This window comes from Prunus dulcis, chromosome 2 (genome assembly GCF_902201215.1).
Source record: "Prunus dulcis chromosome 2, ALMONDv2, whole genome shotgun sequence".
Lineage (NCBI taxonomy): Eukaryota > Viridiplantae > Streptophyta > Magnoliopsida > Rosales > Rosaceae > Prunus > Prunus dulcis.
Window position 1 is genome coordinate 22,572,658 of NC_047651.1, and position 23,640 is coordinate 22,596,297.

Below are 23,640 nucleotides of genomic sequence, written 5' to 3' on the forward strand. Positions count from 1 at the left end.
AGATAGATAGAGCAGCTTAGGTATCTTAAACCCTGCTCTATTAGAGGTTAAAATGTAATTATTAGCAGTACATGTATGTACCACTCTACTGGTAAATTATTTTTCTTTGGTAATTTAATAATCATATTGATTTACTATGGAAAATAACCTAATAGAACCTTCTACATGCACAGTGAAAATGATGAAATTAATCTCAAAGTAAATATTATATATGCAACTGAAGGAAGGACAAGGAGGGGGGAGGGGGTGTTTTATTTTGGAAACATGAAAAGAAGCATGGAATTGTGTGATGGGTTATTAATGCAACGCAAGAGACTTTGGGGTTTTTCAAATCCTATAATAAATTAATTAATTTCAGTACTAATCTCCCTCGAATGGGGTTTCATTTAAATAATCTGTGCAAGTTATAACTTATGTCAGGGCCTCATTAATTTCTTGATAAGTCTTGGTTTTATTATATAAATTTCCATCCATTACCATTATAGTAAACCTATGGTTTTCTTTAGCACAAAGAAAAGAAAATTAGGTGATTGAAATTTGTGCTTGATATTGTTAGATCATGTCTAATATCAATCAGCAGTTATAATATTTCTGATAGTGATGACTAATCACGGGTTTATTCAACATTGCTTAATTTTCACAAATTATTATTTGTATATACATGCACTCTGTGATGGAAAGCTCACGAGATCAGTCTCCTTCCAAGTGCTGAAAAGTATCACAACCTGATCAGTCTGTCCTGCTTTGCTTAGCTTATGGTGCTCAGATGAAGCATGCATACAACTATACAAGCACACTCAGACTCAAATACTCTCTCTCTCTCTCTCTCTGGGTCTTAAGGTAGGTCCTCTGCAGCTTTGACGATCATTTCTTAATCCTTCTGCAAGGAGACAAGTTGGCCAAAAAATGAAAATGAAAATAATAAAATAACTCACATATGCAACTTGATTAAAAATCAAAACAACAAACACAGAGTTAGGGTAGGGTAGGCCCCATAATGCACTAGCGAGAGACCCCGTCTTCAGGGTATATATAGCAGTAGCTCTAGGTACTTTAAAAAACACAAAGTTGTAGTCATATAGAATATTAATATTGGTGAACTTATGATATGATATACATTTTCTGGACCGTTTGTTGATCTAACCAATGATTTGGGTCATAAAATATATTCAGTGAGAGAGAGAGAGAGAGAGAGAGAGAGAGAATTAATATTTGTTGTGTGCATTCACGTGAATGTTTGTGGGTCTAAGTTGTAACAAACATTCACAATTAGCCTCTTTTCTAGCTTAAGAAAAAAAAGAAGACCATTTTCATAACAAAATATATATTTTTATGCAAGTTATTAAGAAAGGGTAAGAATTATTAATCTTCAAAACCTAGTAGTTAGCCATCCTAATCTCCTAATAAGCTCAAAAAGAGATGTTCAAATACAAGCAAACAATGCAAACAGATCCACTGCAGAAGAAAACAAATGCGGAAAAAAGAGTCAAAGAAGAACGTGGAAGCCATGTACAACTATTTGAGATGGCGAACCTACAAAATTAGGCGGCTGCTAACTATAACCGCTCGTTTTCCAGAGTCAGTAAGCCCAAATTTAGATGGGGCCCTGCAAATATACATGAAGAAATTAACTCATTCATTTTTCAATATTTTATTATTTATTTTATTATCATTGTTTCGAACGAAGGCACTTACAAAAAAACTTGAAACGAATTGTAAACTCGAATATATTAACGTTGAAGCATCGAAAATTAACCAAAAAAGTATATACTGGCTAGGGATAACGTTGTGGCACGGTTAGGACTAAACAATCCAACACCAGAACTCAATGATACCCACGTACTCTCTCATCTGAGATATTAACTATTTATATTAAGTCACTTATTTTAATATAAATTAATTTTTATTTTTCTTCCAAGACAGTGTTGTTTGATCTATGTGCACACTTAAAGGCCCACACGTTCTCTTCTATTATAAATACATACACAACCTTTTCATTTTTCTCCAAGTTGTAGTTTTCAGTAAGTCACAGTCCTTCTTCTCCAAATTAAGCTTTTCAAAATCAGCATGGTTGGAACTTCACCCTGTGCTTCCTGCAAGTTGCTGAGACGCAGATGCGCCAAGGATTGCATTTTTGCTCCTTACTTTCCATCTGATGACCCCCACAAGTTTGCCATTGTTCACAAGGTCTTTGGTGCTAGCAATGTTAGCAAAATGTTGCAGGTCCTTATTTCTATATATTCTCCAATTCTCTTCTATCTTTTTTTTTGTTTTTTTGTTTTGTTTTTCCCTCTGTAGATGAACGAGGAGAGATTCGAACTTAAAACCGCTTTTACCATGGGATCATTAAGTGTACCCTTTAATTATTTTTGTGGTTTTTTTGGTCTGATGTTTTAATGGTATATATGTATGCAGGAGCTTCCAGTTCATCAGAGAGCAGATGCAGTGAGCAGCTTAGTGTATGAAGCCAATGCAAGAATGAGAGACCCAGTTTATGGGTGTGTTGGGGCCATATCTTACTTGCAAAACCAGGTCTCTGAGCTACAAATGCAACTTGCTGTGGCTCAAGCAGAGATTCTCTGCATTCAGATGCAGCATGAGCCTACGGTTCCTACCGCACAGCAGATATTAGACACAGATGAGAAATCATATTTTCTCCCCAACAATTTCCCTCAGTATCTAAATTTTCCCTCCTCTTCCAGCAATGTAATCCATGACTCTCTCAAGAGGGAGAGCATTTTTGGACATGACATGGTTTCTTAATGAAATTTCTCTCATGTATTAGACTTTTAATTAACTAATTAATCATAGCCTAGTTGTTTTCTCATTTTGATCATCATGTTTGTTAACGAGAGTCAGAGGGGTGACTTAAAGAACAAGGGTAAGATGTTGGGGTCAACTCTAGCATGTGATGAAGTGATAAATTCTGATCAGTAACTTATTAAACAAACAAATATGCTTCCGTGGATATATTAACACATAGATGCAAAAGGGTCGGTGCTCATTTTAACCAATCCGGGACATAAATTCTTGCGACTTGGATTAAAATCACACTAATCTACAAGCTTTCACACTCTGTCATTGCCGCTGAAATTACGTGATGGTCTACCCACCTTCAATTCGACCTATTACCATCTCTAATGTAATGGTCTTTGAGTTACATAATAAGCCAAAGTTGAGAATTTCATGGACCTCGATCCTGTTGCAGAAAAGACAAATCCAACATACTGCTCTTGTTTTCGAAATCCACCAATTCGAAAAGTTTATTTCTTCCTACATATAAGACACAGAATATAAGGAATTTCTACTATTTAATTCATACTTTGAGTCTCAAGTTTTTTCACATGGCCAAAGATGCCATTAAGTTTTCTAAGCCATAGGCATAGCATCACTTCAGATAAGTCCTTTTTAGAAGTGAGAAACTGCTACTAACCTTCAAAATTTTCACGAGTGTCTTATATTAGGCCTGCACCTCCAGCTGCTTTGCTTCCAATTCTGACTTAGCTGCTAATTAAACTATTAATCTCAAGCCTAATCTTCAAAATTAGAAAAATGCCAAAAACTTGGCTTGCCGCCACCTGTTGCAGATAACAACTTGTTCTTCTAGCTTGTTCACGTGGGGTGTGGTGCAAGGAAGTGGTCAGTCAGTCCATGGGAAGTACGCAGAAGTAGGAAATCAATGCCTTCAATATAATATGTTTTTCTAAATCCATCTGTCGATACATTATATGTCAAATCAAAGAAATAATTCAAAAGGGTAAAGGAAAAAAACAAAAGGCAACAACTGAAGATTCCTCCTCAGCTTTGTTTGATGTGGAAGCATTAATTTCCCCAAGTCAAACGAAAGAGCTTTTTCTTTCTCTCTTTTCTTCTATCCCCATCAAATCCTCCTTTTTTTTGCAGCTCTTTCTTGCTTGTATACTTATGTCCAATGGTTCCTACCAGCACCACCATAGATTAACTGCTACTAGAAACTTAATTATGGGTATATATAAATATTTGTGGATAATTTTGGGTATTAATTGGTTGCTCAGAATGTGGGTTAAGTGGCCATTTCCATGCTTTTCCAATGGTTAATTTTTGTATATTTAATTGCCTATGCTGTATATCTTTTCTGATATGATGGAAGGTGTCTGATTCTTAGTGTTTGGCCTTTTCTTTTTGTTGATTCAAGGGTTAATCTTTTACTGGTTGTTAATAAATTGATTAGTTTTCCTCTTCAAGATGGACACACAACAAGACAAACAGTGGTAGATTAGTTGTTTCTGTTCTGTAACAACATATTAATTTAACCCAAGTAGATCAACATGAAACCAAAAGTGCTAAGAATAATTAAATTATTTTAATCAGCCTGCATGCACCTAATGACAGTAGTTTCAAATGCATGTATCATTAGAAAGTGATGATATGTTGGACATTCATGATTATCTAATTTATACATCTTGCAAGTTTTAATCTTCCTTATTAACATAACTGTCACATCAGTTGAGTTTTACATGAAACACAATCAAATGCAAGAAGAGGGCGCAAGTTGTTCACATATTCATGCATAATGTAGTAGTTCCTAGATGTTGCTTGTATATAATTTGTCAAACAACTTGCACACAAGTTTCAGCAAGAAGAATAGAACTTTTGGGGGGCCAACTGGGTCTTCTAGATCATGAAACATCTGGTGGGATTTTAGAGCCAAAAGTTTTAGCAGAGTCAAAATGAGGTTGAAAACAAATAGCCAAACAGCAGATTGATTAAAATTATATAAATATATAAATATATATAAATATATATATATATATATATATCTCTTCATGGAGACAAGAATAGATAGTGGGAGCCTTTATAATTTCTCTTTTGAGGGCTCGAGGTTAATTGATTGGATTTCAAAATGTAATCTTTCTCCTTTCTTCTTTCTTCTTTCTCTCTTGTCTAAGTCATTCCATTTGATACTCTTTAACACTTTACTTGGATGCCAAATATGCCAAAGTGATTGAATGATTAAATGTTAATCACCTGTTGATTTACATGATTCTGTATTAACCAAATATTCCTAATAGCATTTGCAAACACATCAACGTGGCTGGTTAATTGGTCATTTTCCTCTGCATAATCAAAGAAATCTCAATCATTATAAAGGCATTATATTTTTTCCATAAAAGCAGAACAGCAACTCTTCATTTTAAAGTCATGCATCTTTTTCGACCAAAAAAAGAAGTCATGCATCTTTGTTTATGAATGCTCTGAAGTTCCTTTATAGCTACTATGCATATATAAAAAAACTTCAGAATTCAGAGTGCACAACCATTTTTACATGTTCCTGACCACCTCACCCCAACTTCTCTTTGAAAAGTTTATATATTTAATTTCAGTCAGTATTTTTATATATTATTCATGGACTGAGATTTTCATGGTGGAGAACAATAAACTGTTTGACCAAAAATGAGCAGAGTTTGCTTTGACAAATTGACAAAGCAGGTAACCATATAGCTAGCTAGCTAGCTGGGTGGTTGACTTTTTAATTAGGTAAGATTTGTCAGTGGGTGAAACTAGGTCTATGAATGATGCAAGGAAGCTTAACAAAGCATGTGATTAGGGCTCGCATGTCAGCAACAGAACTGAACTGCTAATTCCTCTGTGTCCATGTGAAAATGAGTTTACTTGTGTTTGCAGAATGATCTAATGATTGAGTATTAGTGCAAACCTAATTATGTTCCATCAACTTACTGTCTGGTTTTAAGGGACATTGGGAAAAAGTAAACTCGATGCTAGAAGTGCCAGAAGGGACTTCAAGGTCTGAAACATAAAAAGTTGCGTAGTTTGAGCCTGTTTGGAGAACAAAAGAAAGACGCAGTAACACAAATTAAATTGCGCACAACCGCAATCGAACCCATGCACTTCACTAAGGTGGACACGGACCTCATCACCACGCTATAGCTAGTGTTGTCAAATTTTCTGCTTTCTTTTATTTATTTACCCTTATACTTGTTTTCTCATTCCATATTTTCTCATAATTTTCACAATTATTTTGTGAATTGAGAAACGAAAATGAAAATCTAAGTTGAGGGACCATTGGTCCTAAAAATTATTGTTTTGTTTATATTAAAATACTTAACGTCTTATAATTTTCTCACAAAAATTTCAAAGTTTCTCTTGTTCATCCATTAAAAAAAAAAACCTAAATTAAACTTAATTATAAATGAAATTGGGTGTCTGTATCAAAAACTAACAATTAGTTAGCAAATTCTGGACATTATGTGTACTCTCAATCACACAAGTTCACCGTGTGGTTTTATAAATTTATTTTGTTAAACTAGTAGATAATTGATTAAATAAACATGTCTCGAAGTTTTATTCAATTATTTCATATTTTAAAATTATTTTCATTATTTTTATTGAATTTCTATCGATATCGATATTTCTGTCAAAATTTCCGTGTTTTGGGACTCTCGATATTTCCGAAACCTCTGATATTTAATACCTTAGTCAAAACAGAGGCAGAAAAAATATCTCCACTATGATTTTTATTGTTTCTGATTTAATTCTAATATGATAGGGGCTTTACTGTATTCTTCAAAAATAAGATCAGCCTTTACAGTCAGCTTTCCTTGTTGGGGATTCGACAGGGCAATTGTTGCACTATACGGGCTGCAATGAAAACAACCTAACTCAGCCTTTGAAGCAGTGTAGATAAAACACCTAGCATGCTAGATTCTAAAATGTCTCCAAAGAGAGAAAATAATTAAGTTTCATTCTTGAGAAAAATTCCAATGATTAAAAGTAAGCAACAAACTTAGGAACTTATTAGATCACCTTATTTTCTCATGAAAAAGAATCAGGTCGCTTTCTTCTGAACCAACAATCTGCAACAAATACAATCTTAGAATTAGATCTCAAATTAAAAACTAGTATTGCATCACACACTTGAAAACATTATGCAAAGCCCTTTTAGGGTATATAAAATACCACATCAGCATAATGTCGTTTTGTTGATTGGAGTGTATGTGATAGGGTTCAGGGATATAGAATACATAAAATTTTAGAGCTATATAGTAAAAGATAATAATGGGCATCTTATTGAGGATACGACTACGTACTGTACGTGATATGCTCACATGGTATTACAAGTCCAACTAAAATGTTATAGCATGAGCATATTTATTTATATCTAAATCCTAAACTCTAAATGGTGAACTTTATACTCGATACGGATTTTAATCTATATGAATTAAGTTAGCATGTCATGTCATGTTACGGGTAAAGTGGCACACAAGCTATAATTTAAAAATTATTAGTGTATGTTTGGGCTGGCTAAACCAATTCTATATTATAAACATATTGGCAATGCATGGCTGTCTAAGTTGTGAAGTAAAATCTAGAAAAAACTTTACCTTCATTAATAGTAACGGATAGTCATGTATCGGTGAAAGGTAGTCATGCTTCCCATAACTGCGACCTTGACAACTTTCGCTGGAGTTTCATCTTTCCACGTCAATCCCTTCTTGTATCATTATCGTTATCAGAAATATTTGCAACTATAAATATCATTCTTTTCGTGTCAACTACCCTCTTGTATCATTATCGTATATCTAATCCACAATTAGCTCTTATAGCTTCTTTTCGCGTCAACTCCACCAAAAACATAATTTGAAAGACTGTCCTTCTTCACTCGACTATCAACAATAATTATGTGTTGAAGAACCAAATGGCACTTGTCATAGTGCATCTCAAATGATTAGTTTACTAGTTGTTAATAAATTGATCTTTTAAAGGATGAACAAAAAATGATTAGTTTTTCCCCTTCAACATGGACACACAACAAGAAAAATAGTGGTAGATTACTTGTTTTTGTTATGTAACAACATATTAATTTAACCGAAGAAAATCAACATATAATTAAAGGTGCTAAGTATAATTAGATTATTTTAATCAGCCACCTAATGACAGTAGTTTCAAATGTCATTCGAAAGTGATGATATGTTGGACATTCATGATTATCTAATTTATATATCTTGCAATTTTAATTTTCCTTAATGACATAACTGTCACATCAGTTAAGTTTTACATGAAAGACAATCAAATGAATTAAGGATCCAATTAATCAAATGCAAGAGGGAGCAAGTAGTTCACATGTTCTTGCATGATTTAGTAGTTCCTATATGTTCTTTATATATAATTTGTCAAACAACTTGCATACAAGTTTCCGCAAGAAGAATAGAACTTTGGGGGGCCAACTTGGTCTTCTAGCACTTGAAACATCTAGTGGGATTTTAAAGCCAAAAGTTTTAGCAGAATCAAAATGAGGTTGAAAACAAATAACCAAACAGGAAATTGTATATATATTTGACAGGACAAAGGTGTCTCCCTCCTATTGTCTCTTCATGGAGACAATAATAGATAGTGGGAGCCTTTATAATTTCTCTTTTGAAGGCTCCAGGTTAATAATACTTCCAAAACAGAGGTTATTGATTGGATTTCAAAATATCAACTTTCTCCTTTCTTCTTTCTTCTTTCTTCTTCTTTCTTCTTTCTTCTTTCTTCTTTCTTCTTTCTTCTTTCTCTCTTGTCTAAGTCATTCCATTTGATACTCTTTAAGACACTTTACTTGGATGCCAAATATGCCAAAGTGATTGAATGATTAAGTGTTAATCACATGTTGATTTAAAGGATTCTATATTAATCTATATACCAGCTGCATTCGGAACCATAGATAATTCTCTCCTAATAGCATTTGCAAACACATCACTGTGGCTGGTTAATTGGTCATTTCTTCTTTTGTGTGATATAGGTGTTGCTTTGGCAATTTATCCATAGAAGCAGAACAGCAACTGTTCATTTACATAAACTATTAAACACCTGTTAATTATTAAAGGGTGTGCAAAGTCATGCATCTTTGTTTATGGAAGCTATGAAGTTCCTATGTGTGTGTGTGTATATATATAAAACAAACTTCAGACTTCATATTGCACAACCATTGTTACATGTTCCTCACCACCCTACCCCAACTACTTATATATTTTATTGCAGTCAGTAATTTAATATATTATTGCAGTCAGTAATTTAATATATTATTGATAGAGACTGAGATTTTCATAGTGGAGAACAATAAACTGTTTGACCAAAAATTGGCTCAGTTTGCTTTGACAAAAGGTTTGGACAGAAGTGCTTGATATACACTTCACCATGGACAAATTGACAAAGCAGGTAACCATATAGCTAGCTGGGTGGTTTTGAGTAAGATATGTCAGTGGGTGGAGCTAGGGTTTAGGATTGATGTTAGGAAGCTTAACAGGGGTAAACAAAGTATGTGATTAAGGCTCACGTGTCAGCAACAGAACTGAACTGCCAATTCCTCTGTGTCCATGTGAAAATGAGTTTACTTGTGTTTGCAGAATGATCTAATGACTGAGTATCAGTGCAAACGTAATTATGGTCCATCAACTTACCGTCTGGTTTCAAGGGACATAGGGAAAAAGTAAAGCATATCGTATGAGTATGGAAACTGTTTGCTAGATGCAATCATGCAACATAGAAGCACTTTATTAACTACCATATTTTATTTAAGCAAATCGGCAGTGGTGATCAAATGTTGAGGAACACCACTTTTCTTTATGGGAAAATAAATAATTCTTACATTTTCATCATCTTATTATCAAAGTACAACATTATTCACCCTCACAGTCACTACACTTGCAACTTGTTTACCAAGCTTCAGTATCCAATAGAAAAACAGGCGATTCGGTTAGCTTCTGGTTACTCCCGCCGACACCACTCACTTGAATAATAAACTTGATGTTAGAAGTACCAGAAGGGACTTCAAGGTCAGAAACATAAAAAGCTTCCACTCGAGCCACTCCAAGATACTCGTGCACCCCTAGTGTTGCTCCTGGATGGCCACGGGCATCTTCTGCTAGTTTTTCAACATAAATATTATAATTTCGGAATGCATAATCATTCCCATCTTTCAATTTCCACGTGATCTTAAGACTAAGGTTCTTGGAACCCTTAGATCCTGTAGTCCATTTGATATATTGACCTTCGACAAGCCACAAGTCAGAAGGTGGAAAACCAGAATTGTGTCCAAAAGTTTCAATTGAAATATGACCAAGCACTGCATAGTAGTCTGTTGGATTCTGAGAACAAGAATTATCTTGGCCTTCTGATAAGGAATTTTGCCTCCTTTCATCAAATTCAGGCTCTGACTGATAGCACAGAGCATTTATTTCTGTTAATCTGTATCCACTCATGCTGATGTTACTCTCCTGTATGACCCATCCACGGGAAGTTCCTGGCTTTTCAAGTTGACGTGTCATAATCACTTTATTAAATTTGCTTGAGAATTGGTTCAGGTTCTGGGAAACAAGAAGTACTGACTTTATTTCCTTCAGAGCAGAAGAGAAATTAAGACACAGGCCTAGTTGAGAAATATTCTCTGATTTCACCTGCATAAATTGGAATATTCACAGCTTAACAAAATGTAAGTGAAAAACTGCAAACTGGATTCCTATCAGATTGGATACACTTGTCTGCTTGTGCACTATATGTCAAAACAATCAGATTCTAGGCAGCATACAAAAGTTGAGTCTTACTAAGATTTGGACAGCTTTAGTAACTCTAATGCACAGAAGGGATAACTTACAGAATATGTAAAGTGGAGAGGTAAATCCCCCAAAAGAAGATCTCCTTGAAAGAGCCTTGCAGTGAAAATAGCATTGTCTTCAAGTTTTCCTTTAAATGTGATGTTTCCTCCTCCACTATAAGATGCTTCCCTGAAACTATACTTTGCCAGCATATGCTTGAATGAGGAAGAATACTCAGGTCTTATATTACATACACATACAATTTACTCATGACAGAAGTTTGATGACACTGAATTAGGAGTAACAATAGTTTTGTTTTTTTGTTTTTTGTTTTTTGTCAGAGTAACAGTGGCAAGTCCATCAAATCTATCCAAAAATGTTCTCAAGTTTTTGCAATGCTTAGGCGCCAAAACTTTGAGAGTCGATATAAAAATGAAGAGTGCTCACGCACCAGGTGTTAAATTATCAGTTTTGATAGGAAGAAGAAGAACTAAAACTTACTCAATATGGACCTGAATGCCATCTGGAGTTGAATTGTCAGTATACTCAAGGAAAGGCTGCGAGATTCAAAACCCAATGTCAATTGCAGTAATCAGCATACTCGATAATATTTTAATGAAAATAATAGAAGAAAGAGAAAGGAATCTAACAGAAACCTAATGATACATGATTATACTGATATGTACCATGGCAAAATAAAGAATCCACAAGACTATTTGGTACATACCTGAAAACCTTGGGAAGAAATGTTGCACCACGGAGCATCTGATACTTGCTGTCCATCAACAGAAACATGATATCCATGGCCCTGAACAACAATACAGAAAAATGGCGTTCAGATAACATATATAGGATATATGAAGTTTATGAACAAGGGTCATGCGTCTATTATCCACCAATGACCCACTACCGTGTCAAGTTGTCAACATAGTCACAACCTGATCAAAATTTGAATAGAATGGTAGAACTTTAGGATAATTTTGTGCTATTCCCCATGATTTTTCCACAAGGGCCCACCAACTGCAAAAATATATGACAATATGTCATAAAACAATTGAAATTACTTTAAAGAAGCTATGGTAAATGTAAAATTCATACTGTTAAGAGTTCAACCAGTCCTAATGGGAACTAACTGGGGCTGATTATATAAAATTCTTTTCCAACTAACCAGGGTTGGCAATTACTAAATGTTGGCATTCAAGAAGATCAAATAGTTTTAGTAGTACACATATAAAAAAACTATAATCATTATTTCAAGGACACTTGATTAAGTTAGGAATATTAGTGCATCATTATGCCCGCTTCTGTCAGGAAATAATGCATCACTATACCAGCTTTTTGTCAAAAGGCGTGGAAATAACATGTGAGCCTTTGTCCGTAAATAATGCCTATAAACTATTCACTGGTACTGGAAATTCCGAAGCTTAACGATGCCACCAGAAATGGATCCAAAAATAATAATTAAATAAACTTTTAAGGAATAGTTTGTATACGAATCAATGGAACTACAAGTTTGTGAAACTTTGCAACAAGGGGCAAGTCAATTACTGATTCTGAGCAATCTGAAAATTTGGTGGTTGATTAGTTTCATAGATCCATCCAGGAGCAAATATGGCAGTTGAAACACCATCCTTTTTCAGCACATCAAGTGCAACACTTGTCTGATATGCAGAGTTATTAGTATAAAATAAGTGAAAGACAAAAACAAGACTACCAGATAACATGAAAGACAAAAACACTTCTCTGAAATGCAGAGTTATACGAAGTCACATACATTCCATTGTCCACCACCGAAACTGCCCCTTCCAAATACATCTATTCCCATGTAGACATCATACTTTCTGTCTCCAGCAACATCGGCTGAAAGCATAGGGTAGTTTTTCTGCAGAGAAAAGGTTTTAACTATGTGAAATAGTAATGAAAAAGCAAAAACCAACTTCCATAAGGAGAAGTGAAAACCATACCTTCCATGTATAGTTCACAAAGATTCCATCACATATATCAAAGAAAGGTTTATTCTTTTCATTTAGTTGATCTTGCCAGTTAAGTTTACCATCAGTTGTAACACTATCATACCTGCATAATTAACAATAACCAGTCAAACATAAACTTAAAATGGTACACTATAACAAAAGGGGGCAAATAAGAAGTGACTGGAAATATAGTTTCCCCAAAAACTTGCCATATCACTAAAGAGCCAGGGACCGAGGAATGCATTGTCTGCGTCAAATGGCTGACAAATACTTTCAAATTAGGGATTTGGCTCGACTTCAACTCAACCTCCATATTGATCTGCAAGTAGCAGTTATTGTGACAACTAAATAACAAGAGTGCAACAGACCGGATTGCCACCAACCATAAAAATGAAAGAAACCAGGAATTCAACAATGCACTATAAGCCAAATGATAATTGGCTGGTTAACAAAACATGTAGTTATGGTGAAACTACATACCAGCCATCCATCAAAGCCCAAAGCAACAGCAAGCTCCGTCAAGCACTTAGCATACTTTTGAGCAGACTCTTCTGTAGAGAGCAATTTATTGCAAATAAGCGTGCCTTCATCCCATTCCGTGATGAAAGTTCCCAATACCTTAGATTCCATAATGAAGAAAGTTACAAATAGCAATTCCTTTCAACCCATCCATTTGGGATTATACACGGCTCAAAAGCAAAACATACCATAACCCACAAGCAAAAACACAAACAAATCGAAATGACTTGTAATCAACATTTCTGAGTTCCCAGGAAACAAGAAAGGACGACAATTTCTGTACATACCAACTCAAAGGCTCACCCCTATGTCTTAAACTAACAAAAAGTCATGCCATTTGTACCAGGCTCTTCAGAATTCCAAGCACAAACAATTATTCACTCCATCACTGAAAACCCAAAAGCCAAAACATATTTACTGAAAATCCCAATAGCCCAAAACTTCATGTACCTTTACACCGTGCCTGTGAGCCGTATTGGTCCAACATGGAGGTGGAAGAGTAACAAGACTATGCGAAAAGTAGATGAAAACATCCATCAAATACCAATGCCATATCGCATACGCATTCGAGTTAGTCCCTCCTTGGACCCACCTGTCATCTCCATAACCACCATCCATGTCATGGCACACAATCACTCTCGGCCTATTGGGCAGCAGCAAAGAAGACGACGCAGATTGGAGAGCAACCGAGGCTTTGTTGAAAGGGTAGTGAAAGGACTCGAAGTAGGACCCGGACTCGAGCTCTTCGAGCGTCTTGATTGGGTACGAAATTGGCACGGCGGGCTGGGTCAGGTCGAACGGTGGAGGGCTCGGAGCAGAGAATTGGTTCTCTAGAGCGGAGGTTGGTTTGGACATTCTGAAGAAGAGTACGAAAGTCTGGGCTTTTCGGTGAACTAGTCTGAGGAGGTTAAGGAGAGAGACGAGGGTTTTACGGATGATATAGGAGCGAAGACGAGGAAGAAGCATCGCCAAAGAGAGAGACTTTCAGATGCTCGAGCTGGTTGTGTATTATTGGTGGGAAACATTCAAAAACAACGAAAGACTTCAACGGGAGGAGACGAGACTGTGTGTATGGTCAGGAATTTAAGAAATTTTTTTTTTTCCCTCGTCACGCTTAATTGACATTACTACCATATTAATAGTTCGTTTCTTGTTTCTTTTTCTTTTTGGATAGGAATCGGATTCATAAGTTTCAGGCCAGAAAAGTCGGTGACTTTGGAACATAGCACGAAGATGAGGTGCTTGGAATTTTATGGGTGCTTTGATTGGGTATTCTGGAAGCTTATCATACAATTTGTTTGTGCAAGATTTGATAGTTCGCACATGCACACTCCACAATAGGCCAAAAGAAAAAGAATTTCCACACTTTTTCCCCTGGAGGAAATTGACCACATATGTTAGGCTTGTTCTGCGACTGAGTGGATCATAATTGTTGCTCAATTTGGGATGTAATTTCCTTGCGGCTGAAGGTTTGGCAGCATCCAAACCCACAAGACGATACCAATATGTACATTATTTTCATACAATGTTATTTTTTGTTCGACATTGAAGGCAACACAAGAATGTATGCTACTGTTTTCATTCATGGAAAATTATGAACTGTTCTGATACAATTCTCTGTTTCTGCAGTCTCCGGCGATATCAACTTAACAAGACTGAAGATTTCACAAGAAGAGCAAGTTAAACTAATAAATAAGAAAGCGAACAAACACAAACCGGTGATAAAAAATTATACTAATCAACAGATCCTGTATTCAAAACTAGCAGGAGCAAAAGCTCTTTCCGACCCTCACCTGCAAAGTTGTCTTCCAACAATTTGTGTTGCATCTGTAGGTTTTATCTTTCAACAAACTTTAAGATGCCTTGGTCAGTTTGTTTTCGTCCAAATACGGGCGTCCCAATCCATAGCTGAAATGTTTTCTATGACCTGTGAAATTCGTAAAGGGCTATAGACTTCTATAATGTCTGGATTCCAGAATCACATTCTGTCTATTTATTCCTTCAAAGTAAGTCTTCCGTTCCTGTTAACTTCGCAAATTGACTTTCGTCAATATCCCCCCTTTTGAGCTTCTTTAGCAAGCGGTATTCTCTTGCCAACTCATCTTCATCTTCAACTGTCTGGGCAGCACGTCTTTGCTTAGCTGTTTTCTTCCTCATCTGAGTAGCTGTATCATTTGCGCTTTTGTTGGGTTTTTGAGGTTTAACTTCTTGCTTTTTTGCTTCTTTCTTTGCTTGCAGATTCTTCTTTCTTTGCTTCTCACGAGATTTATCCCTACATATAAATTCTTTCCTTTAGCAATGGCTTATCATGAGAGCTGAGAAAACCTAATCAATATCACAGATTGAAGAAAGCAAGCATGAAGGTTAAGCCTATACTACTGCATGCCAAAATTAACGCTCATGATTCTAAGATGAACAAAGTATTGTGCTTTTCAATATCTCAAAGTTAGTGAGAGTGAAAATTCTATTCAGATTGTGACAGAAAAGATTGATAAGAGTTCTTACTTAAACTTGATCTCCTCCAAGTTGATGTCTTTAACAGGGATGAAACCCTCTGTGGAAAGAGAGTGGTGCTTGACCTCAGGCATTGCAGGGAGCTGCAGTAGTCCGAATCCCATGCCCAGTTTCCCAATTTCAAGTTCTTTCCACCTGCATTAATTAAAAACTTAAATTAGAGAAAGAAAGGGCCTTTTTTTCTTCTTTTATTTTTTTCCCCGGGCTAAGTTGAACACAAGGCACTGTTAAGACACCTGAAAATGTATGAGCAATGGTGTTCTTTATATGCACGGATGTAAGAAACAAATGCCCTGAGTCCCTTTTCCATGACATCACGGTCCTTTTTTGCGGCAGATCGTATCTGAAACAAGGTTTCAACACAACGTCAATTCAATAACTAAAAACTTTTATCAAAATGTTTAGAAAGTAAAAATATCACTACATTATATTTGACCAAAAACTTCAAAAACAGACGAGACCACCATAAAATTAAGCTTTATTTGCAAGACAACATGATAGATAATATATGATAGAATAAACTAATTTAATGAATAGCATCGAAATACGAGTGTTGAAATCAATCTGTGTTATAAGATCTTATATATTAAAGCTGGCATCTTTGGCACAAGTTATCGATCAGATATTCACTCAGTAAAAAGAAGCCTAGTCACATTATTATAACAGGTCTAACGAGGAAAAAGTTGAGCACATACGTTTTTTCAATGTAAAATTAGATAAAGGATACAATAAAATGATGCTTACCTGGGGAATAACATCAGAAACATCATCAGAACATTTCCTTTCTTGAAGAGGCACTCTTCTTATCCGCAGGAATTCTACATAAGCTTCCTCCTACAATAGTGTGACTACAATCAGAACCTTCAACATCATAAATGACAATCAACATAGAAAAAAAAGAGTCATAACAGAGCTGTAAAATAGTTTTGTTAACAAGGAATCAATTATCACATAGTTATGAGTGCTATAACTAAACCTTTGGCAACAGAAAAACGATTGCACTTCCTTGTCTACCCATACGAGCTGTTCGGCCAACTCTATGTATGAAAACATTTGGATCTTGAGGGGTATCATACTGCAAAAAAGAAGAAGGTGAATTATACTTTCTAGCTCTCATAACCAGAAATGACCATCTAGGTGCTACTGTAATAAGCTACCTGCACTATACAGTCAACACCTGGAATATCGAGTCCACGAGCTGCAACATCAGTACATAGAAGGATGCCACTTGAGAGAGATGTAAATGAGGCTAAAGCTTTATCCCTTGCAGCCTAGAAAACATAAAAATTTGAAAGCACAAGGACTGATGAGTTAAATAAATACTAATCCAGAGACTGACCAAGTAAGCTGGTCCGTAATGTTTTACCTGCTTCATCTTCCCATGTAGAGCAATCAAAGGGAAACCCTTTAAAGAACCAAGCAATGGAAGAACAAGTCCCCAGTAGTCAACGCAAGCACAAGTCATGAAGTATCTAAAAAAGAATAAAGAAAATCACTATACAAAGCTAACCAACATTTAACCAGGAAATCTGATTTGATCACATTCGCTACAACATACTAATCTCATGTTACTTACACTATGGTCTTGTTAGACTTATTCTTAACAAGGAGATCCACAAGTTGTGACGGTTTCTTGTCTGCTTCGCACTCCAGATACTGTATGTAGAGTGCACCGTCAGAGTAGGAAATAATGAAACAATAAGAGACATTAGCAACACATTAGTATAGTCAATGCTATGTTATAGAGCATGCCTCAATGGCAAGGCCAGAAGGTGTTTTTGAAGAGGCTAACTGTTGCGACAATGCCGAATTATTCGATTTTGTTTCCGCTCGTACTTCGACTCTCACAGGATTCCTTAGTCCTGCTCTGGCCAGCTCTTCAACTGCTTCAGTTTGGGTAGCTGAAAAGAGACCAGTTCTACGAAGCTTTGGCAAGCGAGATATAATATCATTTATCTGCTTCTGGAAACCCATATCCAAGAGCCTATCAGCCTCATCTAAAATCAAAATCTGCAACAAATTACAGATAACATGAGCCTTTATCAGCTTACCAGCCTCATCTATCATGAAGTATAATTTCAATCAAATCCCATGAAACATAATTCCATTTACAAATACATACCTCAAGGTCTCGCAAATCCAAGCCATCCATGCGTTCCATAATGTCGTATAGTCTCCCCGGAGTGCCAATCAACAAATTGGCTCCTTCCTCCTCTATTTGCTTCGTGTCTGCTTTCACTTGCCCTCCACCAACCAAAAGCACACACTTGAAATTCGGCAGCGTCGAAATGAAGGGTTTTGCCACGTTGTATATTTGCGAAGACAGCTCCCTAGTCGGAGATATAATCATTCCCATCACCTGCACAAAAACAAAATTCGATTTTTCCTTCTACTTACCAAAATACAAAAGAAGAAGTAATGGTGTAGAGCAGACCTGCTGAGGTTTTGGAACGGTTGAAGCTCGTCGGAGTATCTCCACCAGTGGAACCACGAAGGCTAGGGTTTTGCCTGAGCCGGTAGCGGCGTCGACCGCCACGTCCTTGAACCTGCATAGTAAGGGGATTGTGGCGGCTTGAACCGGCGTGCAGAACTCGAACCCGCCTTGGGCTAGGGCTTCGAGGACCGGCTCGGAGAGTGGCGGCTTCAGGTCAGAGAAGCGCGTGTCGCTTAGCGCGCTGTTGGGGTTGAAAGAGTCGGCGTCCATGGCTTTTCTGTTTTCTTCGCGGTTCGAACCGTTAAGCTTTCTGCTTTCGCAACTTAAAGGTTTCTCCTTTTTAAACGGCCTGTCGTTCATTAGACACATGCCGTTCGTTTTAGAAAAAGAAAACGCCATGTCGTCGAATGTTGGTTGTTAGCATAAGTGAGTACAGTGCTGGGCCATCAAGTGTCGTGCTTTGGTTCTTCTCCTTCACCAAGCATGAGATTTTAAGAGAATTGGTGTGAGCTTGGTGGTGAATATGGTGGTCGGAGGCGGTTTTATGAAATGGGTTTTAGTTATTTTAGCGATTCTGGACCGAGTTAACTCGGTCTCTGCTAACTGTCATTTCAGTGTCGTTGATGATAACAAGCTCTACGACTACAGCTTGGGCTCTCCCATCCACTTATTCCCTCATGGCGTTCAAAGCGAAGATGGGTACTCTCTCTCTCTCTGAGTCTTCATCTCTCTGCTGCTTGATTTGGGTATTTCTTATTTTACATGAATGGTGAATGTTACCTTGTAATTTCAACAGTCTTACTTAAACATGGGTTATTTCTCACCTTCAATAAATTTGCCCCATGCTTGTAATCAGTGCCCATTGAGTTTAACAAGCTTTGCTGCAATGGGTGGAACATGTACCTCATCTGCGTGTCCTGCAACTGTTTGATTCGTTTGATTTCTCTGTGCTGTTTCCATGTTGGAGACGGGCTTCCTTCAAATTTTTCATAGTAGTGTGCTTTTATCCTATTAAGCATTTATCAAATTTTTTAGTTGATTAGTGTTTTCTTTAGGCAGCTTAATGCGGATGTCTTTTTAAGAAATTCGGTTGAGCCATTTTGATTTCTCTAGAATCTTCAAAAGAGCAATAGTTGTATGGAACATTATGCTTTAATGGGTGGCAAAGATTTGTCAGACTCGATACACATTGAAAGCACTCTGCTTTATGGTGACATTTGTGATGTATGTTTGTTAATTATTGATGTGGCCAGCTTCTAATCAAAGTAAAAATCGTTGTTCCTTGCTCTTGAATTTCACTACTACAGATTCTACAAGGTGGCAGCAAATGAGACTGTGCTCTGGTTTCAGGTTGGCTCCATCAGGTCACACTTTTGTTTTTCAACTGATCTTTTGTATGACTATGATCGTGTTACCACAATGCAGTTATTTATGTTTGGGCATTTACTGCTTAATTGCAAGCAGTAAATTAGATAGTGTGTTTTCTATTTTTGGCACATGGACCATTCTGCTTTTCCATAACAAATTTAAAATGAGAAAGATTCTTTAGTGTGAAGTTGACTTCTATGATTAGGTCATTGATCTTAAGCTGAAGATATATTTTATGATTCCATTATGAATTTATGTTATATTTATTTGAGCCTAGGCCTTAGTATTGCAGCTAGATTCATTATTGAGTTTCTTTTCTTTGACTGTCTGGAGCAGCTTTGCGATGGAATGATTTTCAATCACGACCCACCTAGATGCGTCGATTGCTGGGTAAATTTCTTGGCTTCCATGCTGTTCTTGGGTTTATGTTGGTAGAGACGGCAATGATATTGTTGCCATCTGAAATGACTTGCACTTATTTACTTGATGTACTATGTTCCTCCCTGTATTGTGACATGTAATGAAGCACCGCTGGATAGTTTGCTCTCTCTCGCTTTCTGCCTTCAAAGAGAAAAGAGAAAATTATAGAGATGTGACATATGGAATTTGACAACTTAAGGTTGCACTTAGATACTGCTAGCTAAAACAACTTGAGGAAGAGTTATTTCTAAAATTTAAAATCTAAAACTAGGATAGAAATACTACGGGATTGGAAAGATTATTTTTACAGCATTCAAAGGTTGGGACGCTTTTTGTCCAGTTTTCACATATAGAAAGGAAAAGATAGTAAAACTTACTGTCCAACACAAGTTTCTATGAAATATCTTATTTATTTGATTATCATATTGAGCATTGCAGGATTGTGGGGGGCCATCACGCTGTGGCATGGGTTGTAGTGCGCTTGTGGCAAACAACATAGGAGGTACATATGCTTTCTGTTTCATATGATTAATGTTGTTTCACTTCATGTACTTTACTGTATCTGTTGCTTGTTGATAAAGCCAGAAATAGGAGTTCATTTTTTATTGCATTGGTACGAGAGTGGTAGTCAGTGACTCAATCATCTTTGAACCTGTTGATGAAGGAATGATACCCTTACTATCTATCCAACTGTGCTGCTCTCTTTTTTAATTTCAAACAAAGCTGGACCTCGTGATGGGCATTGCTTGTCTAATTTGGACAAAAAGTTGTTGTGTTTTAAAAGACTAATTATTCTTCTAAAATTAACCACATGGTGACTACAGGTTATGATGTGTGCACTACCATTGGGCGTGCCTCGAGCATTGACATTAACATAATTGGTGAGTTTTCTGTTTTATTTCTCTCGCGTCTCCCCCCGATTTAAAAAATGAATGATACTTTTAGGTTTTCAATACTTTAGGCGATAATGGAATTACGCGAATATGTCTGGACATGCTTGCTTTCTGTCCTTCATGATTGATTCTGTTCGGGAATAAAATTTTGGAAGACTTATGACTTCCTTGTTATATGGCAGACAAGAAGAATCCTAACAGTGGTGTCATTGTTAAGATGTCAAATAGTGGCCTAAAGCTCAACTGTTCGCTCTCTGTGTCTGTAATTTGTGATCCAAATAGAGTTCAGGCAAGAATTTGTACAGAATAGTTTGTGTAATTTGAAAAGATCCTGGCGTTCTGACATGCCTGGTTAATGGCCTAGTTTCTCATCTTTCTATTTTACAGGGGCCACATTCACTGGAGAAAACTGGGAAATGTGACTACGTGAGTGCTTTTTGTTTCAGAAAAGCTTTTATTCCTCCATGCTTATTTCTTAATGGTATATAAGATAGTATTTTACTTTAGTAAAGTTTTCCATGGGAGTTGGGATATTCTATCGCAGACCTTTAGCCTCCATCTTCAGCTTTTGTACACTAAGCTTATTACCTGATTTGATGAGTAACTTTAGCTTGGATGCTTCCCTTCATTGCTTGCCAAGCCAACCAAATTTATTGAACTGAACCAATCTGATTAAAATGGTAGAATCTTTGTTGGAACTGAAGATGTGTTCAACCTGTTTCATTTTCCCGCTTAACACTTGTGTGCTTCTTAGTTGACTGAAAATGTGCTCAACCCATTTTTTCCGGCTGGTGGCGCTTTATGTTGTAGGCTTTCTTTTTGTGTATATGGTCAAGGTGGAGGAAAGGGTGGCGGTATTAGGAAAACTGATAAACTAGCTAGTCTTTTATGCTGTGAATATTTATATCATAGATTTTAAAATATGGTGGTAAAAAAGATTTTGAAATGTGTAGAACTGGTTCTCTTTTGACTGTTCATTTAGCAAGATGGAAAAGGGGTTTGATAGTGAGTGTGCAGGATTCATAAAGTTTGAGGTTCATAATCTTCTCTATCTGACAGGCTACAGTGTTAACGCATCCTTCTGGTTGTGCCAAGGTCGTACATGTTCATGGACACTGGTGGGGCTGGTTTGGCACCTTAGGAACCATGTAAGAGTCAATTTTTTGCCTGAAAGTGGTTACCTTACAAATAGCATTGTCTATGCCTAACTTTTGAAGTTTTATCGAGTCATCTTAATTGATTGATAATTTATCTGACTTTCAGAGTCTTATGCCTTTTTGGAGCATATCTGCTGGCTGGGGCAGTTTATCGATATTTCAGTCTTGGAGTTCGTGGAATACACGTATGTTCCTCAATTTGTTCAGCTTCTTGCCTGCAAACTATTTAGTTATGCTTGATTTTTGTCCATGTATATGTCCTGAAATTGCTGTATGCATTTATTTTCTGTGCATTATTTTGAGATGGAATTCAAGTTCTCTTAGAAATTTATCCATAGGAGAAAGAGCTAGGATATGTCAATGAGTCAGGTGAAATGGTGGTCATGAGTTAGGCAAAGGAAACATGGTGATGTATCAAACAGTGGATGGGCCATGGCAATTGAAGGGGAGAGAGAACCAAACCACATGATCCTTAGGGCAAGTGAATTCAAACTTGTAGCAGTCATGAAATAGGGAACAAAGTCTCATCTTACTTTTTGTGGCAGCATCCCATTTAAAAAATCATGGTCTCATATCATCTATTCAGTCTGATACCAAAACTAGATCACATTGCAATAGGGAAAAATAATGATGATCATTATTATGGAATCGGGGCAAGGATCTAATTCCTTTGGTATTTAAGTCCTAGTAATTAAACTCTGATGTGTTGCTCCTCCGCTTTTCAGGTTATTCCAAACTTGGACTTTTGGACCAGCGTACCTCAGAGAACACAGGTATTCTGTTTAGGTGTAATGATTTGTCTCTTTCTTCAACACTTCTAGTGCTGTGGCATAGATATTTAGCAACTTTTCAATTAAAGTGCCTTTTACTTTATCTTAAGCGCTCAATATATTGTTAATAACATACAATCTCTTCTCATTCCAGAGTCTGTTTGCATCTTTATTCCGCAAATTTAGGGGATCTTCTTCTCAAGGTCATCGAAGCTCGTATTCTCCTGTCAACTTCTGAGCATACAGAATACAGATGTTTGTTTTAGATTAAGCTGGTGAATTCATTTTGTATCATCTCTACTCTGCCATCAACATTTAGAAAACAAGAGAAATGGGTCAGTGTGCAGACAACAGCCTTGTCAAAGCTAGCACTTAAGCTCAATATGCGCCATACACCATAATAGAAAGGGTGTTTTTTCCATCTCACCTATGCTTTCCATCTCTCTTTTTGTTCTTTCTCCATAAGTCATATTTTATTTGTAATCTAAAAACATCCTTACCAAGTACTTATTTGTTATTTCCCCTCTTACGTTGTGTCAGCTGCTGTTCAGGCAATTTTGGATGTATTGTTTGCATATGGATCTTAATCTTTCTATAGATAAAATTGATAAATGAGAACATTGGATTTTGAGTATCATGCTTTAACTTGGCTGCTGAAATGTATGATAGTGCGCAACTAGAAGTTTTTGTGTGAAGTGAGCAGTTTTATTTTTTTCCCTTTTAAATCTTATTTGTTGAATGTTAATATTTTTCCTATTTAAGAGTCTGAAGATGTTTGAAAACATGCAGATACTGGACACATCTATTCTTATGGTAGAACTATATTACAGATTGATGCTTACTTCACAAAAACAAAAAAACAAAACTTTTGGATTGTTTACTGGTATACTGGAAGTATTATCCAGTTACCTTGATATACATCACAGCTGAGCAGTTAGGGCAGTGATATGGTGGGAGAAGGCCGTGCAGATAGATGCTTGAGGGATATCTCATGGATTTGGTGGAATAGATGCTGGTTCGG

General features: G+C 36.5%; 4 protein-coding genes across 5 annotated transcripts; 2 read left to right on the forward strand and 2 right to left on the reverse strand.

The window, feature by feature from the left end:
- Window positions 1–2,039: 2,039 nt before the first annotated feature.
- Window positions 2,040–2,763, forward strand: LOC117619719 (LOB domain-containing protein 12-like). The gene is made up of 2 exons (XM_034349728.1): window positions 2,040–2,223; window positions 2,416–2,763. The coding sequence occupies exons 1-2, from the start codon at window positions 2,068–2,070 to the stop codon at window positions 2,761–2,763; spliced, it is 504 nt and encodes a 167-aa protein (XP_034205619.1). The 5' UTR covers window positions 2,040–2,067.
- Window positions 2,764–9,510: 6,747 nt separating this feature from the next.
- On the reverse strand, window positions 9,511–14,513 carry LOC117619711 (cytosolic endo-beta-N-acetylglucosaminidase 1). Its single transcript, XM_034349718.1, has 11 exons — window positions 13,514–14,513; window positions 13,025–13,162; window positions 12,754–12,863; window positions 12,536–12,647; window positions 12,346–12,453; window positions 12,120–12,232; window positions 11,510–11,591; window positions 11,299–11,379; window positions 11,073–11,128; window positions 10,631–10,766; window positions 9,511–10,433 (listed from the first exon to the last, which is right to left on the reverse strand). The coding sequence occupies exons 1-11, from the start codon at window positions 14,027–14,029 to the stop codon at window positions 9,693–9,695; spliced, it is 2,193 nt and encodes a 730-aa protein (XP_034205609.1). The 5' UTR covers window positions 14,030–14,513; the 3' UTR covers window positions 9,511–9,692.
- A 95-nt stretch (window positions 14,514–14,608) lies between these two features.
- On the reverse strand, window positions 14,609–18,312 carry LOC117619712 (DEAD-box ATP-dependent RNA helicase 18). 2 transcript variants are annotated; one of them, XM_034349719.1, is made up of 11 exons: window positions 18,012–18,312; window positions 17,700–17,936; window positions 17,330–17,587; window positions 17,154–17,233; window positions 16,944–17,049; window positions 16,735–16,848; window positions 16,554–16,652; window positions 16,322–16,411; window positions 15,814–15,920; window positions 15,569–15,712; window positions 14,609–15,335 (listed from the first exon to the last, which is right to left on the reverse strand). In XM_034349719.1, the coding sequence occupies exons 1-11, from the start codon at window positions 18,279–18,281 to the stop codon at window positions 15,065–15,067; spliced, it is 1,776 nt and encodes a 591-aa protein (XP_034205610.1). In that variant the 5' UTR covers window positions 18,282–18,312; the 3' UTR covers window positions 14,609–15,064. The 2 variants fall into 2 exon arrangements, with proteins under 2 accessions (XP_034205610.1, XP_034205611.1); XM_034349720.1 differs by having other exon boundaries at window positions 15,298–15,388.
- A 166-nt stretch (window positions 18,313–18,478) lies between these two features.
- LOC117617440 lies at window positions 18,479–23,250 on the forward strand. The gene is made up of 11 exons (XM_034346816.1): window positions 18,479–18,710; window positions 19,319–19,361; window positions 19,716–19,769; window positions 20,238–20,301; window positions 20,624–20,680; window positions 20,875–20,981; window positions 21,080–21,118; window positions 21,752–21,840; window positions 21,956–22,034; window positions 22,575–22,622; window positions 22,774–23,250. Exons 1-11 carry the CDS (start codon window positions 18,535–18,537, stop codon window positions 22,855–22,857), a joined length of 840 nt encoding a protein of 279 aa, XP_034202707.1. The 5' UTR covers window positions 18,479–18,534; the 3' UTR covers window positions 22,858–23,250.
- The last annotated feature ends 390 nt before the right edge of the window (window positions 23,251–23,640 follow it).

Coding starts and splice junctions, on each gene's coding strand:
- LOC117619719 (XM_034349728.1), top strand. CDS start 2,068: ATGGTTGGAACTTCACCCTGTGCTTCCTGCAAGTTGCTGAGACGCAGA. Junction 2,224..2,415: donor ATGTTAGCAAAATGTTGCAG/GTCCTTATTTCT, acceptor ATATGTATGCAG/GAGCTTCCAGTTCATCAGAG.
- LOC117619711 (XM_034349718.1), bottom strand. CDS start 14,029: ATGCTTCTTCCTCGTCTTCGCTCCTATATCATCCGTAAAACCCTCGTC. Junction 12,233..12,345: donor TCGGTGGTGGACAATGGAAT/GTATGTGACTTC, acceptor TCTGCATATCAG/ACAAGTGTTGCACTTGATGT. Junction 11,380..11,509: donor TCTATTCAAATTTTGATCAG/GTTGTGACTATG, acceptor ATTGTTGTTCAG/GGCCATGGATATCATGTTTC.
- LOC117619712 (XM_034349719.1), bottom strand. CDS start 18,281: ATGGACGCCGACTCTTTCAACCCCAACAGCGCGCTAAGCGACACGCGC. Junction 17,937..18,011: donor CCGTTCCAAAACCTCAGCAG/GTCTGCTCTACA, acceptor GTTTTTGTGCAG/GTGATGGGAATGATTATATC. Junction 17,588..17,699: donor TGGATTTGCGAGACCTTGAG/GTATGTATTTGT, acceptor AATTTGTTGCAG/ATTTTGATTTTAGATGAGGC.
- LOC117617440 (XM_034346816.1), top strand. CDS start 18,535: ATGGTGGTCGGAGGCGGTTTTATGAAATGGGTTTTAGTTATTTTAGCG. Junction 21,841..21,955: donor TTTGGCACCTTAGGAACCAT/GTAAGAGTCAAT, acceptor TCTGACTTTCAG/AGTCTTATGCCTTTTTGGAG. Junction 22,623..22,773: donor GCGTACCTCAGAGAACACAG/GTATTCTGTTTA, acceptor TTCTCATTCCAG/AGTCTGTTTGCATCTTTATT.